The sequence below is a fragment of the Ceratotherium simum genome, chromosome 40 (genome assembly GCF_057802395.1).
Source record: "Ceratotherium simum simum isolate JZ-2026a chromosome 40, ASM5780239v1, whole genome shotgun sequence".
NCBI classification, from domain to species: Eukaryota; Metazoa; Chordata; class Mammalia; order Perissodactyla; family Rhinocerotidae; genus Ceratotherium; species Ceratotherium simum.
This window is the reverse complement of record NC_141939.1, coordinates 3,691,337-3,707,030: the sequence shown is the minus strand read 5'-3', so window position 1 is coordinate 3,707,030 and position 15,694 is coordinate 3,691,337. Positions and strand designations below refer to the sequence as shown.

The 15,694-nt window shown below is 52.8% G+C and overlaps 1 protein-coding gene across 1 annotated transcript in view; it reads right to left on the bottom strand.

Moving 5' to 3' along the window:
* The window catches only part of KCNIP3 (potassium voltage-gated channel interacting protein 3), a 29,323-nt gene extending 18,180 nt beyond the window's left edge, over positions 1-11,143 (bottom strand). Inside the window, exon 1 of the mRNA XM_004435807.3 lies at positions 10,685-11,143. Within this exon, the coding sequence (XP_004435864.1) occupies positions 10,685-10,787 (103 nt within the window). The 5' untranslated portion in view covers positions 10,788-11,143. The remainder of the gene's footprint in view (positions 1-10,684) is intronic.
* Between the last annotated feature and the right edge of the window lie 4,551 nt (positions 11,144-15,694).

Sequence of the window (15,694 nt, the reverse complement as noted above, 5' to 3'; positions counted from 1 at the left end):
AAATACTGACAACATCAAGTGCTGGTAAGGATGCGAGTACCGGGAACTGTTATACTTTGCGGGCAGGAATGAAAACGGGACTGCCACTCTGGAAGTCAGCCGGCCAGTTTCTTATAAACATACATATGACCCAGATATCCCACTCCTGTTTATTGACCCAGATGAAATGAAACCTATTATATTCACACAGTAACTTTTACGCAAATGTTTAGAGCAACTTTATTCACATTGGCCAAAAGCTGGAAATAACCCATATGTCCTTCAACTGGTGAACGGATAAACACACTGTGCTAGATCCACACGGAGGACTACTACTCAGCAACGAAAGTGAACAAATGTTGACACGGGCAACAACGTGAATGAAGCTCAAGTGCATTGGCTAAGTGCAAGAATCCAGACTCGAGAGGCTACGTTATGTATGACCCCAATTATATGACATTCTGGAAAAGACAAAATTTGAGAAATCAGAGGGAAGGAGAATATTTCAGGGGCTGCTGGGGGCTAGGGGGCAAGGGAGGGATTGACTACAAAAGGGGCAGGAGGAGGAAGTTTTCTGTGGTGACGGAATTGTTCTCTATCTTGATTGTGGTAGTGGTTACATTAATATGCATTTGTCAAAATTCAGAGAACTGGACACCAAGAAAGGTGAATTGTTCTGTATATAAATTAGAAAACGTAAAAATTAAATAAAAATTAGAATAATTGCTATAGAGGAGGGAGGAAATAGGGGATAAAATAAATAAAGAAAGTAAGAAAGCGGTTTTAAATGAGTCAAGACTGATACTGTTTCATGAACCAAAGAATATGATTAACTTAATCTTCTGTGCCTGAGGGCCAAAAAATAAAATAAAACAAAAATCCTAAACCTGCTGCTTTCTTCCATTGAAACAAAACAAACCAAGGGGGCCAGCCTGGTGGCGTAGTGGTTAAGCTCGCACACTCTGCTTTGGCAGCCCGGCGTTTACGTGTTCGGATCCTGGGTGTGGACCTACGCACGGCTCATCAAGCCATGCTGTGGTGGTGTCCCACATACAAAATAGAGGAAGATGGGCACAGATGTTAGCTCGGGGCCAATCTTCCTCAAGCAAAAAGAGGAGGATTGGCAACAGATGTTAGCTCAGGGCTGATCTTCCTCACCAAAAAAACCCAAACAAACAAAAAACAAGAAAACAAGGAAACAAAACTCCCTTGACCCTACTGTCCTCTTAAGCTACTGCCTTTCTCTCTTGTTCTTTAACTCACGGTCTTCAGTTCCTCTCCTTCTATTCTCTCTTCAATTTACTCCTGTGGGGCATCTGCCCCACTATTCCAAGAAAACTGCTTTTAAAAGGATCACCAGTAATCTCCATATTGCTAATCCAGCGATCACTACAGTAATCTTGATTCCTAAATCATACAGGGGCCATACAAGAATGAAAACTATAGTGACAACATGGATGGACCTTGAGGGCATTATGCTAAGTGAAATAAGTCAGACTGAGAGAGACAATTACTGTATGATCTCACTTATGTGTGGAACCTAAAAAAAGCCAAACTCATAGAACAGAAAGTCGATTGGTGGTTGCCAAGGCCTGGGGGGTGGGGGAAAAGAGGAGATGTTGGTCAAAGATGAATAAGTTCTGGGGATCTAATGTACAGCACGGTGACTGTGGTTAACAAGACTGTGTTTGTATACTTGAAAACTGCTAAGAAAGTAGATCTTAAATGTTCTCATCTCCACCACAACAAAAAAACGGTAATTATGTGAGATGATGGAGGTATTAACTACCCTTATGGTAGTAATCATTTCATAAATTTACACAGTGTTATATGTCAATTATATCTCAACGAAGCTGGAAAAATAAACAAACAAAAAGAAAATTATATGCCCATTTCACTTTTGAACATAGATGCAAACCTTAAACAAATGTTAGCTAACTGAATCCAACTGAATTAAAAAAAAGTACACTACGATCAAGAAAATTTTATCTGTAAGAGTATAAGAAGGGAAAAGCATATGAATACCTTAATACAGAAAAGGCATTTGATCAAGTCCACATCTATTTATAATTAAAATAGACAAACAAAAACTTTTAGCAAACTATGATCAAAAGGAACTTTCTTACCTTGATGCAGTTTGTATTTGCAAATCACATATTTATTTACAGAAAATATTAGATTTAATGGCAAAGGCTCAGACACATGCCCTTTAAGATTTGGGACAAGCCAAGGTTGGCCACAGCCACCACTAATTGATGTCCTGACAATGCTCTAAAGAAATTTCAAAAAAGAAATAAACAGCATAAGAATTGGGAAGTAAAAGATAAAACTAACATTATTTGTAGATGACATGGTCCCTAGAGGGACCAAAAGAATCAATATACATGAGAGTTCAATAAGGTTGCCAGATACACAAAATTTATGAAAATCAATAGCAATTTTATACACCCATAATAACCACCTAGAAAACATAATAGCAATAAAAACTAAAAAGTTTCTAAGTATTAACCAAAACTCCAAGGACTTCTATAGAGAAAGATAATCTGAATAAATGCTACATTCCATCTTAGATAGGGCCACATAATATTATAAAAATGTCATTTCTCTCCAAAGTAATGTGTAAATTTAACACAATACCAATTTAAAATTCAGTTGGACTTTTTAAGGATCTCAATAAACTTACTCTGAAATGTATATGGAGGAATAAAAAAATCCATAAAAATCTAGAAAGGAAGAGCAAAGGGGGAGTTTCCCTATAAGATACTAATACATATTGCACAGTCACTGTAATAAAAATTGGGTGGTTGGTACAAGAACAGACAAACATACCAGTAAACAGACCAGAGAGCTCAAAAAGACACGGTAGAAAGGGAACTTCACAGAAGATTTGGAGAAAGGTCAGATTGTTTAGCAAGGGGTGTTGGGAGAACCGGCTCAGCACGTCAATCTGTAGGGATCTCTTCCCTACACCACGTGCAACAGTGGGCTCCAGGTGAACTAAAGACCCAAACTGGAAAGGTAAGCTGCAGAGTTAAAATAAAATGTGGAGGAAGCTCTTGCTAATCCAAAGATGGTGAAAGATTTCTTAAAACTTCAAAAGTTCAAACCATAAAGGAAAAAAATTGATGAATTCTACTACATCAAAATTAAGGATTTCTGTTCAACAAAGGGCCAGTTAGAGACACCCAACAGAATGGGAGAAGACAATGTGCAGTATTTACAACCGATGAAAGAGAATGTCTGGAACAGATAATCATCAGAAAAGGGAACAGGAAAGATGAATAAACGTATGAAACACAACCTCATTAATAAATAGGAAAATGCAAATTATGATGAGAATGAAACACCTCCTAGATTGGCAGGAAATAATAGCAATGAAGTAAGAAGGCTGACAATGCCAAGCACTGGAGAGGACGCAGATCAATGGCAATTTTTAAACATGCTAGTGAGTGTGCAAACTGGTACAATGATTGGGGAAAACCGTTTGCATTTTCATACTAATGATGTATACGTTTGCATACCCTAGGGTGCAGTAATCCTCCCCTAGGTATCATGCTAGAGAACTCAATGCCCAGGAGACACACACAAGAGTAGTCATTGGCGCACTCTACAGTAACAATAGCTTGAATCAACCAAATGTCCAGTGACAACAGAGCAGATAAACAGATTGTGGGGCATCCACTGGATGAAATATTATACAGCAGTGAAAAATGAATGAACTATAGTAACACCCAGAAATATGGATGAGTCTTAGAAACATATTGTTGGATGAAAAACCAGTCCTAGGAGACCAGCATGATTCCATTTTTTATAAAATTCGAAACCAAGAATAATCAAACAATACATTTGTAGGGATACATAAGAGATAAAATTATAAATAAAAATGAAAATCCAGGAATGAAAAGCACAAATCTGGCTGGTGGTAACCTCTACAGAGTGGAAGAGGAGAGGAACTCATAGAGAGAGGCAGGCTAGTGATGCTCTAGTTCTTGGGGGAAGGATGGGCTCACTGGTGTCCATTATATTATTCTTTGTCACTTGCATATCAAATATATACATATTTGCATTTATTAGAGCTTAATGGAAATGTTTAAAAGTAATTAGAGTCCCTAGAGCAAGAGAAAATGAGAGTGAGAGAGAGAGAACACACCTCTGGTTTGGATTAAACATCGGACACTTGGAAAATAAAAGAATAGCAATTCTAAGAGAAATGGTCAAAGGATATACATAGGCAATTTATAGGTAAGGAAACTGAAAAAGCTAATAAGCGCACACGGAGGTGTTCAAAATCATTAGCACAAAAAAATGCATATGAGAACAATGAGGAAAAAATATTCCACGTATTAAACCTGCAAAGTCTGAAAGCTCCTTATAAAGTCAAGCCTCAGTTGGGGGATGAGGCTAACGTCTCCCCGAGCTCAAGACTCACCTGCCTGCTTGCCACCTGCGCCTGGATGTCTAGGAGGTTCTCAAATGGAACATGTCCAAACTTAGCTTCCCCCCAAAACCTGCCCCACCCACAGCCTTCCCCAGCTCAGCTGATGGCAACTCCATCCTGCTGGGTGTTTAGAACACAACAGGCAGAGGAACTCTCTCTTGTTTCTTGGCTCGGGAAATATGTCCCAGTTCTCTATGCCCACCTGATTTCCTGGGTCTGTGGACCCTTCCCCACCCTCCTTCCTGAGGTGCTGGCTGCCCCTTCCTCAAGGAGCCTGATTCCACGGTCCCTTGCACAGTCCTCTGGCCTAACCCTGGAACTGTCTGGACCCGGCTCAGAAGCAGGGAACCTGGCTCCTGCCTCTTGACTCCCATCATGTCCAGCCCACTGCTGGGGACCCCGCGTGCTTCCAGGGGATGCCGGGGCCTCTCCTGGCTCTTCCACAGGAGAAATCCAAAGGTTCCTCGCTCTGTGGCTTGTTTCAGTGGAAACACAGCCGGATCTCTTAGGCGCTGCCATAGGCATCACACCCACCTCCTGCAATTACAGGCTGTGCTGCAATTAATGGACCTAAAGAGCCATTTCGCACAGCTTTTCTCAACACACTGAGGAGCCTTGCTCACCAAACTGTGAAGTCAACCTGCTTCTACTGTCTCCCTCCCTTCTACCCGCCCTGGCTCCGCCCTCCTCTGTCCTCTCCAGGGGCTAGTCCTGGACACCCCAACAAGTATCCATTGACAACCAGGGGTCAGCAATAAAGACTGAATCTCTCTATCAAATAAGCACTTTGTCAAGGGACTGAAAGCATGACGACCTTCTAAAGTTGTTTTAAAGTTGAATGTCCCAAAGTCGTACAACAGGGTGATGGATGATGAACTGGGCTTCTTCCCAGCATGTGAAGTCCCAGGCCAGGTTCCTGTCCTGCACTCCAGGCAGCGCCTCTGTGCAAGGCCCACCTGCGGGGGTCTGGGAGAGGTGGCTCCACATCTTTCACTCACTGAGCTAAGAGGCACCAGCTACTGGGTGAGGGGTGCTTGTTGGTCTACCCCAACGCATGAGCCCGGTGAAGCCTCCCTGGGCTGCCCCTGGCGCCTTCTCAAGACTCCCCTGCAGGCCATGACATCTCTGGAGCCTCCTTCGCCTTCAGCCATTACCCACCTTTGCTCAGAACTCCCACGTGCTGTTCACGCCCACTGGCTCCAGTTCCTCCTGAACCCACGGGTGCATCTCAGCCCTCACTTAGTCCCTGCTGGTCAGGTGACTCCTAGACCTTGGGGTCCCACAGAGGAACCCCAGGAACGGTGTGGGGTAAGGGGAGGCCTGTGGGGCAAGACTCCCTTTTCAATCAGAGCAGTGCCCCTTCTATCTACTGGGCCTCTAAGTAAGACTGCATTTGAGATTCCGTGGCTTAGCCGTTTTGAAACCACTGATTGTTTTTAGACATGCAACAGTCAAGGCCCTGACTTGGGGAAGGAGGGGGCTTTGCCCAAGTCCCCCAGCCCACAGCAACATCCGGCTTCAGGCTCCACCCACCTCTCTGTCTGCAGAAGCCACCCACGCAGAGCCCGCCTCTCTCCTTCCCTTCCCCGGAGCCTGGTCCAGGAGGCCCGCAGGCAGCACCTTCCAACCAGGTGGGACCCAGTGCCCTGACCTTACAGAGCACATGATGAAGGATGCCCACCATGACGGAGGGCCTGTCAAGTGCACCCTCCTCTCCCACTAACTTCTAGTACACAGTTAGTGATGTGTGGCCCGGGGGGATTCTGGGCTAGGACATTTTTGGCAAGACATGACGAGAGCTAACCCACAAAGTGCGTACTCTATGCTGGCACTGCTCTCTCAGCTTTGTACACGCTCACACACAGTCTCCACAACGGCTCTACGAGGGAGACTTCTCCCACTTTGGATTTGGACCCAGACAGCTGCCTCCACTTTGGGCTCCTGACACCTGCTCTGTAGGAGGCTGAGATGAACTGCTGTGTCCACGGCCCCTCGGCCCTGTGGAGTTAGAGACGCATCCAGGATGGGTGTGCCTGAGTTCCGAAAGGTCCTGGCTCTGCCACTCCCTGGCTGGGTAACCTCGGGCAAGTCACGCATCCTCCCTGTGCCTCAGTTTCCTCATCTATAAAATGGGCCTGCTGTTGAGGACAAAATTATGATATGCACAAAGTGCCTAGCACAGAGAGCGCTCACGAGATGCTGGCTACTGTTGTTGTCATCAGCATCCCAGATCTGGAGACTCTGCCCGGGGGCTGCAGGAGTCCTGAGGGACTTGCAGTTGACAAAGAGTGGTGGACCCTGCCAGGGGGATGGGCATCCAGGATGCGCAGAGCATCACCAGGCCCCCAACAAAGGTAGCAGAGGGTGCTGGGGGGGAAGGAGCAGGAGTCACGGTGGCCCCTTGGCCTACTCCAAGCCAAGAGTCAGCTGTGGACCCACCAGGCTCCCAGGTCAACTTCGCAAGGCCAGGCCCCTGTGCTGCACAGACAGCAGCTGCAGAGGGTTGGGGCCACCCCATGGGGGGAGGAGCAGGATGGTGGGCAGGGCCATGCATACCTCCATTCTGGACACCCCCCATTCTCCCCCTTGCACCTCTGTTCTCTTCATCCACCTCTACTCTGGCCCTCACAGGCCAGCTTGCCTGCCCCCACCCCAGCCAGAGGGACCCTCCCCTCAGATGGCATCTGCCCAGGGCTGCCCTAAAAGGAGGGCTAAGACCCCGCAATACTTGTGCTCCTGGTAGCCTCACACTGCCTGGCATACAATGGGTGCCCAATAAGTGTGTGCTGGCAATGGCATATAATTTATACTTACTCGACACTTGCTGTTTGCCAGGCAGTGCTGGGCACACTCTGGGGCCATTAGCTCAGGGGCCCTCGGAGAGCCCACATGGGTGAGGACGAGGACATAGAGAATTTCAGGACAGTATCGCCTAACACATCCCCAGGGGGCGGGAAGCCAGAGGGATCAGGGAAAGTTCCCAGGGGAGATGGTGCCTCTAATCCAACCCCCCACTTACAGACGAGGAAACAGCTCAGATGGGACAATCGACTTGCCCAGGTTAATGACAGCATGTCAGGGACTCAATCAGGGCTGAAAAGCAGCTGTCCCAACCCCCAGCCGGTGCTCCTTCCAGAACAAGGTTTCTCAACCTCACTACTGACATTTGGGCCTGATCCTTCTTGGTGGGGGAACGGTCCTGTGATTGCAGGACATTGAGCAGCATCCCTGGTCTTTACCCATGAGATGCTAGTAGTACCCTCTCCCCAACTGTGACAATCAAAAATGTCTCCAGACATCGACAAATGTCCACTCAGGAGCAAAACTGCCCTCAGCTGAGAGCCACTAGTCTAGACCTTAGGAAATCTGAACCGGGAGGAGAGAAGCAGCAGGCAAAGGCAAGCCTGGGGCCACAGACGTGGACAAGAAGGTCTGGAGTCAGGGCTGTACCAGCCTTGCAGACCAGCCCCGGGGCTCACCGGCCCAGGCTCGCCTCTTGCTGGCCTGCCCCACCCTATGAGTCCCCCAGACTGGAGCTCCACTTTTAACTGGTTCAAAGTGCTTTCGTTCACCACACACTTATGAAGTGGATAGGGAAAAATATTCTGTTATTATCCTCATTCTACAGATGAGGAAATTGAGGATTGAGGAGGTGACCAAAGTCACCCCGGAAGCAAGTGGCCAAACCAGGCTGGAACTAACCCCACAGAGTCGCCCAGAGACAGAGACTGACAGGAGGCCCAGGGCAGACAGAGGAAGGCCTGTTGACTTCTGCACCTACTTCTAGAAGGCTGCAGCCCTAGAACCTGGATCCATTAGTTTCTTACAATCCCCAGGGGCATCGTAGCCCTGGCCTCTTACAGATGAGAACTACAGAGGCTCAGAGAGGACAAGAGACACACACAACAGCCTGCACTCATGCCTGGAGGGGAGCTGGGCACCTGCTCCTTCCCTCAGTGCCAGCTCTCATTCAGGCTGGGACCGAAGGGTCTGGGCTCCTCACAGCCTATCTGACAGTCCCTTAGACACTGCCTGCCAATGGGCCCTTCCAAGCACTTAATGGGCACTGCTCCCCATCAACACGTAACATCGGGAACTTAGAACTCCCTCCCTCTGACGCAGGCAGGGGAGGCCTGTATGAGTGACAGAATGTTTTCAATGAAATCAGTTCTGTTGTTACCAGTAATCATTCTATTGCTAATTATTGGTGAGACCAATGGTTCATGAAATTTGTGCATTTATTATACACCAAGAATGGTGCTGGGGGCCATTAAAGCCCCACTGACTAGTTACAAGTCTGCCATAGCCCTATGGGGTAGGGATTATTATTGGCCCCACTTTACAGATAGTCCAACTGAGGCTCAGAAAGGTCAAGGGAGTTTCACAGCTAGTATGTGTGGGTGACAGGATCCCAGCTCAGACCTGGCTGACTCTGAGGCTCTGTGCTCCACCCACTGTGTTAAGACCCCAGAAGTGCAAGGGGGCTGGTCTACCAGAAAAGAGAAACTCATCAGAGCCTGAAGTGGGTTTTTAACAGGTTGAATAAAGCATTTGTAGCCTTGTGCACGCTATCCACCTTGTAAAGAAATCCCTTCTCCTTAGAAATCACAAAGGCAAACTCCAGACCAGCCCAGACCTGTGAGCGGGTGGGGTCAGTTAGGAAGGTTTTGCAGTGCTAAGTAGAGAGAGGCTGGCTGGGGCTCCCGGCCCCTGGTGGTCCTAGGAGGGCCCTGGAAACAGGGAAGAGAAATGGAGGGGACATGGCTTCCCCGAGCACCAATCACCCCCCACCCCCTCCACAGACTCCAGGTGGGGAAAGGACAGGCTACAGGGGATGGGCTAGTGCCCTGCAGGAGGCAGGGGGCCTCAGGGGCACAGCAGTATGGGATGCTCATTCCTTCTCCTCATCCTAAGCACCTGCATTTCCCACTAAGTCCCTGTCCTAGATTGCCCCGGCCAGGGTCAGCATCCAGCCAAGTGCAGGCCCAGCCTGGGCAATTTTCCTCTCCAAGTAAAGTCTACAGCTCAAAGCGGCACCTCTCAGAACCGCCTTGAGCAAGTCCCTCCTCTCTGGGCCTCATGAACTCACCTAGAAAAGGCGTGACGGAGCCCGATTTCTTCTGAGGGGCACATGGCCATGGACTTCAGGTAAAGAGCCAGCCCTGGACTCTGAAGGCAGAATGGAGGGAATGCCTTGCTTCTGGGCCCTGTGCCCCTTCCTGCCCTCAGCAGCCCTTGGCAGGGGTTTGGGGCACATCCCCAGGCCGGAGGGGCTGCGGGGCAGTTCGGAGGCAAGGGCAGGTTCTTCCTCCCTCCCTTCCCTGGGCCTCTGGGTTTCAGTCCCAGGAGCTGGAGACTGGCAAGGTCAGCAGAGTGCTGAGGCAAGCAAGATGCCCATCCTCCTCTGAGAGGACAGCGGGGGAGCATAGGTGACAGGAACAGGACAGGCTGGCCCCTTCCCCACAGTCCAGAAGTACAGGGATGCAACTGCCTCTTTGGAACTGGGGGGAAGGGAAGTTACAGCCCTGGTGGGTCAAGGTCCCCTTCAGAATGGGTGTGCCCTGGAGGGGCTCCCCTCCTAACGTGCCCAGAAGTCTCAGGGAGGTACCAAGGATTGGGAAGCAGCTCAGAGGGCACCTGTGCGGGGTCCCAGGGAGGCCGTCAGTGTCTGATTAAGACTGGGTCTGTCTCCTTAGTGAATATTTTATTGGGACAGAAAAGCAGGGCCTGAGGATTTGGTTGCTGATCCCGTGGGCCCGAGCCTTGCCTGGGGAGGGGGAACTGGATGTGGGATAGGGGGCGAAAGGGACGGCCGCAACACGCAGCAGAGGCCTCATATTATTCCCCGCCGCCGCCAGGCGCCCTAGGCTAAGGGTCCTTCCTGTCATCCTCACCCTGAGCCACCTCCCGCCACCGGGAGGCCCAAGCCGCCTGTGCTCGACCGGGGCGGCTCGGACGGGCGGGCCTAGGACGGCCAGGGATGCCCGCTCAAGGTGTCACCCGACATCTCGCTCACACCCACCCCAAGCGCCACGGCTCCGTCCCCACTGGGGCTCCTCGGAGCCCGAGCCCTCTCTGCCCCCTCAGGCTCAGGCAGCCCTCCGGAGTCGAGAGGGGGTGGCAGCTCAGGCGGCGGGGCGCAGGTGCCGGAGGGCCGCTCCTCGCCCGACCCGCGGACCCGCGCCCCGGAGCGCAAGTGCTGCTCTCTCCTCGCAGACCGCTGGCCCCCGGCAAAGCGTAGCGGAGGGGCGGGTGGCCACGCGTTACCTTCCATGGACATGGGCTCCAGGATGCCGAACTGCTTGAGGACGGCGATGAACAGCAGCACCACCACGGCCATGGCGCACAGCTCCATGCCCTGGAGGCCCATGGCGGCCCGGGCTGCCTGGGGCCGGGGCGTGCCCCTCGCCCGCGCGCTGCCTCGGGAGGCACCGGGGCCGGTGCAGCCCGCCCGGCCTCTTGGGGAGGCCGCGGCTCACATGCCCCCGGCAGGCGGGGCTGCGCGTGTCGGCGGGGCCGGGGCCCGCGGAGGGCGGCGGCGGCGAGCTGGGGCCGGCCCGGAGGTTGGACGCGGCGCGGCGGCGGAGCCCGAGCGCAACTTTCCGAGTCAGCCGGCAAACTTCGAGGCGCGGCGGGGGCGCGGAGCGCAGCTCGGGTGGCCGGCGCGGGCCAGAGGCGCCTCCATGCCCGGCGCGGGCGCCGCGCCTCTTTCGCCCCCTCTCCAGCCCTGCGAGGTCCCGGGCGCGGGGGCGCGGCGGCGGCGGCGGGGATCCCCGGCACTCCCGGCCGCCCCAGCCTCCATCGCGGCTCCCCGCGCGCTCATTGGCCTAGGCGCGGCGACCACCCGGGGAGGAGTCCCCTGCAGCCCCCCCGCACAAGCTCGGGGAAGGGGCGGAGGGAGGCGGCCCCGCCCCGCAGGTCCAGCCCCCGGACGGAGCCTGGCGCGCAGCCTCCGCTACCCGGCCAGCCCCTGGGAGGGCGCGCGGTCGGCGGTTTCACCCAACTGCCTGTGCAGGGCAGGGGCTCGGGGCCGGAGAGGAAGGGAATCGCGGCATCGCTCTCTGGGAGGAGTCGGGGTTCCACTCTCTTGGCCGGGGGTTGCTGAGCCTGGCCACCGCCGCTGTCCGTCCGGCCGGCCAGCGCAGAGGTGGCCTTCGGAGTATCCGGGAAGCCCTCTCGCCCCGGGGTATTTCCCACAACCATCAGCCCTCGGCCGGAGATTGAATTTGGCCTTGGTCTGGCCCCCGTTGAAAATGTAAAAGTTGGTATCCAAAGTTCTCCGGTTCTGGAAACCCGCGTGCGCTCGAGGCTTTAGGAGGGTGTGTGGGCTTTGGCATTCGAGTGAATGGAGTTGAGTTCCAGTCCCGGCTTCGCAGCGTGACCTTGGTCGGACTCGCAGCCTCCTCCCCCATAAAGAGGGGCTGGTGCCTGCTTTTCCGGCTGTGGGAAAGAGCTAAGCGGATGCCAGGTGCTACGCGCAGGCTGGGCAAGGGAGTGCTAATTAGTTTGTGGATCGCTGTCTTCCTGCCCGGGGACCCTGGGTAGGAAAGGAAAGCCGCCGAAGGAAGGAGAAACGAAGGAGAGAGGAGGGGGCGTGGCAGGGCGGAGCCCAGGATTCTCTGAGCCCCCGAACTCTGGGACTTGAGGGCCGAAGCCGTGACTCTCGGCTGCCCTCCAGCGGGCGCTGCGCACCGCGGGTGTCCTCACCAGCCCCGCGCTTCAGAGGGCGGGAAGTGCGGGCTGCTGTGAACACCAAGTTCTTCGGTCCTCCGGGTGTGTTAGTGGAGGGGGAAATCCCGCCTGGCTCCAGGCCTGTGAGTGTGAGCCCTGCTTGGATCTAGGGCGTGAAAAATAGCAGTTTCCGTTTATGGAGCCTATGCTACCCACTCGGTCATTCATTCAACAAACACTGAGCGTGTTCTGCGCCCCAGGCACAGAACTCGGTGCCCAGGTCGGGTTAGAAACCGCAACGTGCGCTGCTGAGGGCCCTTCCGGAGCCGGGCACATGAGCCAAGACTTTAGGTTTCCTTGTAATCCTCAAGGGCTCCCCCAGGGGGCATTCCTCTCCTCCCATTTTACAGGTGAGAAAACCAAGACCTAGAGGGTGGATTGTGGAAGGGGGCACAGGTATGGCCCAGGCCTGCTGGATTCCAGAGCAGACGCCGTCCCAGGACACCACACTGTTTCCGATGGAAACCGAAGGGGAGAGGCCGCCGCGTTTCTTTCGGCCTGTGCAGTTCAACCTCACTGTTTAACACACCTGGTTAAAGGTCTGAGTTATTGGAGACATTTTTAAAGAACTGTAAATGCACAGCTTTCAATTCCATTTAAGTGGACATGCGGTGAGTCTCCACTGACCAAAGGAAAGAGTTCTAAGTAGAGACGCTAACCATCGTCAGAGAACACGGCTCTGCCGGAGCACAGGACCTGCTCAAGTGTGTAAAAGTCTAGAAAGGTTAACGAGCCTCCTGCAATCTAATTTATGCACTTAAGTGCTGAGCGACATCTAACCTCTGTCCCAGCTAGTTAGCGCCAAACCTCAGGCAATGGCCTGGTTAAGACTCCAGTAGTACATAACCTCTCTAAGCCTGTTTCCTCATCCATGAAATGGGGATGATAATCTAGCCTCCCCAGGAGCTTGTAAAATACTGAATGAGACAAGGGCTGCCACGTGTGACGGGCTCTGATGGCCCCTTATGATGTTTTTTCAGAGCTGAGGGTGTACAGGGTGCCAGATGTGAGATAAGGGAGTAGAGAACCCAGCAAGCAAAGGAAGCCATCTCGGGGGTCCTCCTAAGACTGCCCCAACCCTGCTCCCCTGCCTCAGTTTCCCCTGGTGCTCCTGAGCATCTTCCCCATGAAGGCTTCAATGACTACCCATAAACACTGAGCTATAAACAAGACATCGATCCCCTGGCTATGCAGTGTAAAATATTAACGATGCCTAAGTGGATACCAGGGCTGAGAGCACAATGTCCGCTCGGCATCAGCAGCCCGGGCCATGGGCCTAATGGATGGGAAGCCGACTCCCCCGCTCGCTCACTAGCTTGGGGTCTGCCAGCTCTGGGGCCAATCCAGATCCACTGAGCCTGGACTGATGTTCCCGTCACGGCCCCCTCTTCCCCAGGACCTGGAGTGGGAAGCTGGCAGACAAGCCCCCAAGCCCTGTGCATCCTCCCCACACCCATGAAGTGCCAGGCCAGGGCTTTCCCAGCTGCCTCTAGCTCCCCTCCCAGGGGGTCATTTGCCCTGGCATGCATTCACCCCCTCCCCAGCATCCCCCAAGTGCCTCATGTGGTAGGGAGCATGCTGGGTATTGACAGTGCTTCTTGCCAGCTCCCTGCCTTGGGGGAGGAGGAAGGCTGAGGGGAGGGGCACATACAGAGAAATCCCTGCCGGGCAGGGCGCTGAGGGCTGCCGCAGAGGTAGGGAAAGATGAGGGGCAATGTGGAGGGAGCAGCTCGCTCTTCTTCAGATGATGGGGGAAGGCTAGGGGGCCCTGAGCCCTCTCTTGAAGACCTCAGGTTGTCTGAGAGGCCCTGGAAGGCCCTGGTGTCCTGGTCTAATTTAGAAATTTTCAGAGACCCTGCTGCTTTGGGGCCAAACCTGGGCTTGCACCCCATACCTGAGGTCATGGTCTTCCTTTTGCCTGGAATATTGATGATGCCACTCTAGTTCTGCCTCCAGGAAGCCACCACAGACTATGCCAGCCCTGCATTAACCCTCTTCTCCTCTGAACCCTCACAGCCTCTGCCGCCTGGCCACACCATTCTGCGTGTGTCGGCTGTCTGCCCAGACATCTTCCGTGTCATCTCGTGCTCCTCGTCTCTCACCACAGTGACACTGTCAGCTCCTGTGGGCTGGGACCCTGTCAGTTTGACCATCATTTATTGGATGCCCCCAGCCTACTCTTCCTGACCGTCTAGCTGCCCAAGATTTCAAGAGGTCTTTTGACTCTTGAGGGAGGGATTGGGCTGGACACATGCTGTCCAAGGTACCCATTCCCTGCAAACAGTTCAGCAAGTTGTTCCTATCCTGACTCTCCTGGAGGGCAGGCCTCCCTTGGTTCTAGTGCATTCTACTGGGCAGAGTAGGCATTATTCAATGTATTTATCCTTCTCATATTTCATAAGAACCAGACAAGAATGCCCAAGAGTGGAATTCCACACCCCGAAGAAAGGCGTCCAGGACTCCTCCCCGTGGATGTCCCCAGGCTCCTCAAAGCAGAGCAGCCAAGCCAAACTCTCAGTCTTCCCCAAACCTGCCCCTCTTTCGCGCTCCCTACCTCAGCTGCTCAGGCCCAAACCCTGGCCCTTAGCCTAGAGTCCGCCTGTCCCCACTTCTGTCTGGTCTATCACCAAGACCTGGTACCGTGATTCTTTCTCATCCATCTCTGCCCCACTGCCACCATCCCAGCCACGCCATTGTCCCTCTCTCCTGGACTCCTGACATCCACCCCCAGTGTCTCTCCCCACCTCCACTCTGCCCTCCTTTTGTCTCTTCTCCATTCAGCAACCAGAGCGGGCATCTCAAGACAAACGTCAGACCCCGTCCTTCTCCTGCTTAAAACATCCAGGAGCTCTCTGACTCCACACCGGTTGTGTTGGCCTGCTTGGCATTCCTCTCCCTGATTTGGCAACAGCACCCCAATTCCTTTTGTAGATCCCCCTGCCCCTGCCAGCTTCACACCAGTGGTTTCAGAGGTTTGGGGATATAACTGGTGGATCAGTGTCAATTCCTCTCTCCCCACTCCACACCAACCCTCCACTGCCAGAGTGATTGGCTCAGGGATGGGCCCCAGATGGGAGCCAGGACAGTGAGAGACCTCCATGAGATTGGCCCTGGGACGAGCAGGAAGGAGGCACTCTCTTTTGCTAAGGTAGCTTAGTGGCCACCCTGCCACCATGTAGCGAGCCTGAGAATGTAGCCACCTCACGAGAAAGCAGAGCAGAAGGTGGAGAGAAAGAGACTGAGTCCAGTCAACAATGCTGTGTGCCTGGATCCAGCTGTGCCTGATGACGCATCTAAACCTACATCTTTCAGTTGTATGAGCCAATAAATCCTTATTGTTGCTTAAGCCAGTGTGAGGGTCCTGATGAATGCATCCTCTGTTACTCATAGAACAAAGACCAAAACCCTTAACAAGCCCCGTGAGAGCAGCTGCCATCTCCTGAGCACTCACTGCGTACCAGGCACTTCAACACAACTCATCTGCTTCATTCCTCACAGCTCCCAATGAACTAGAGACTTGATAAGAGGAAGAAATTGAAGCACAGA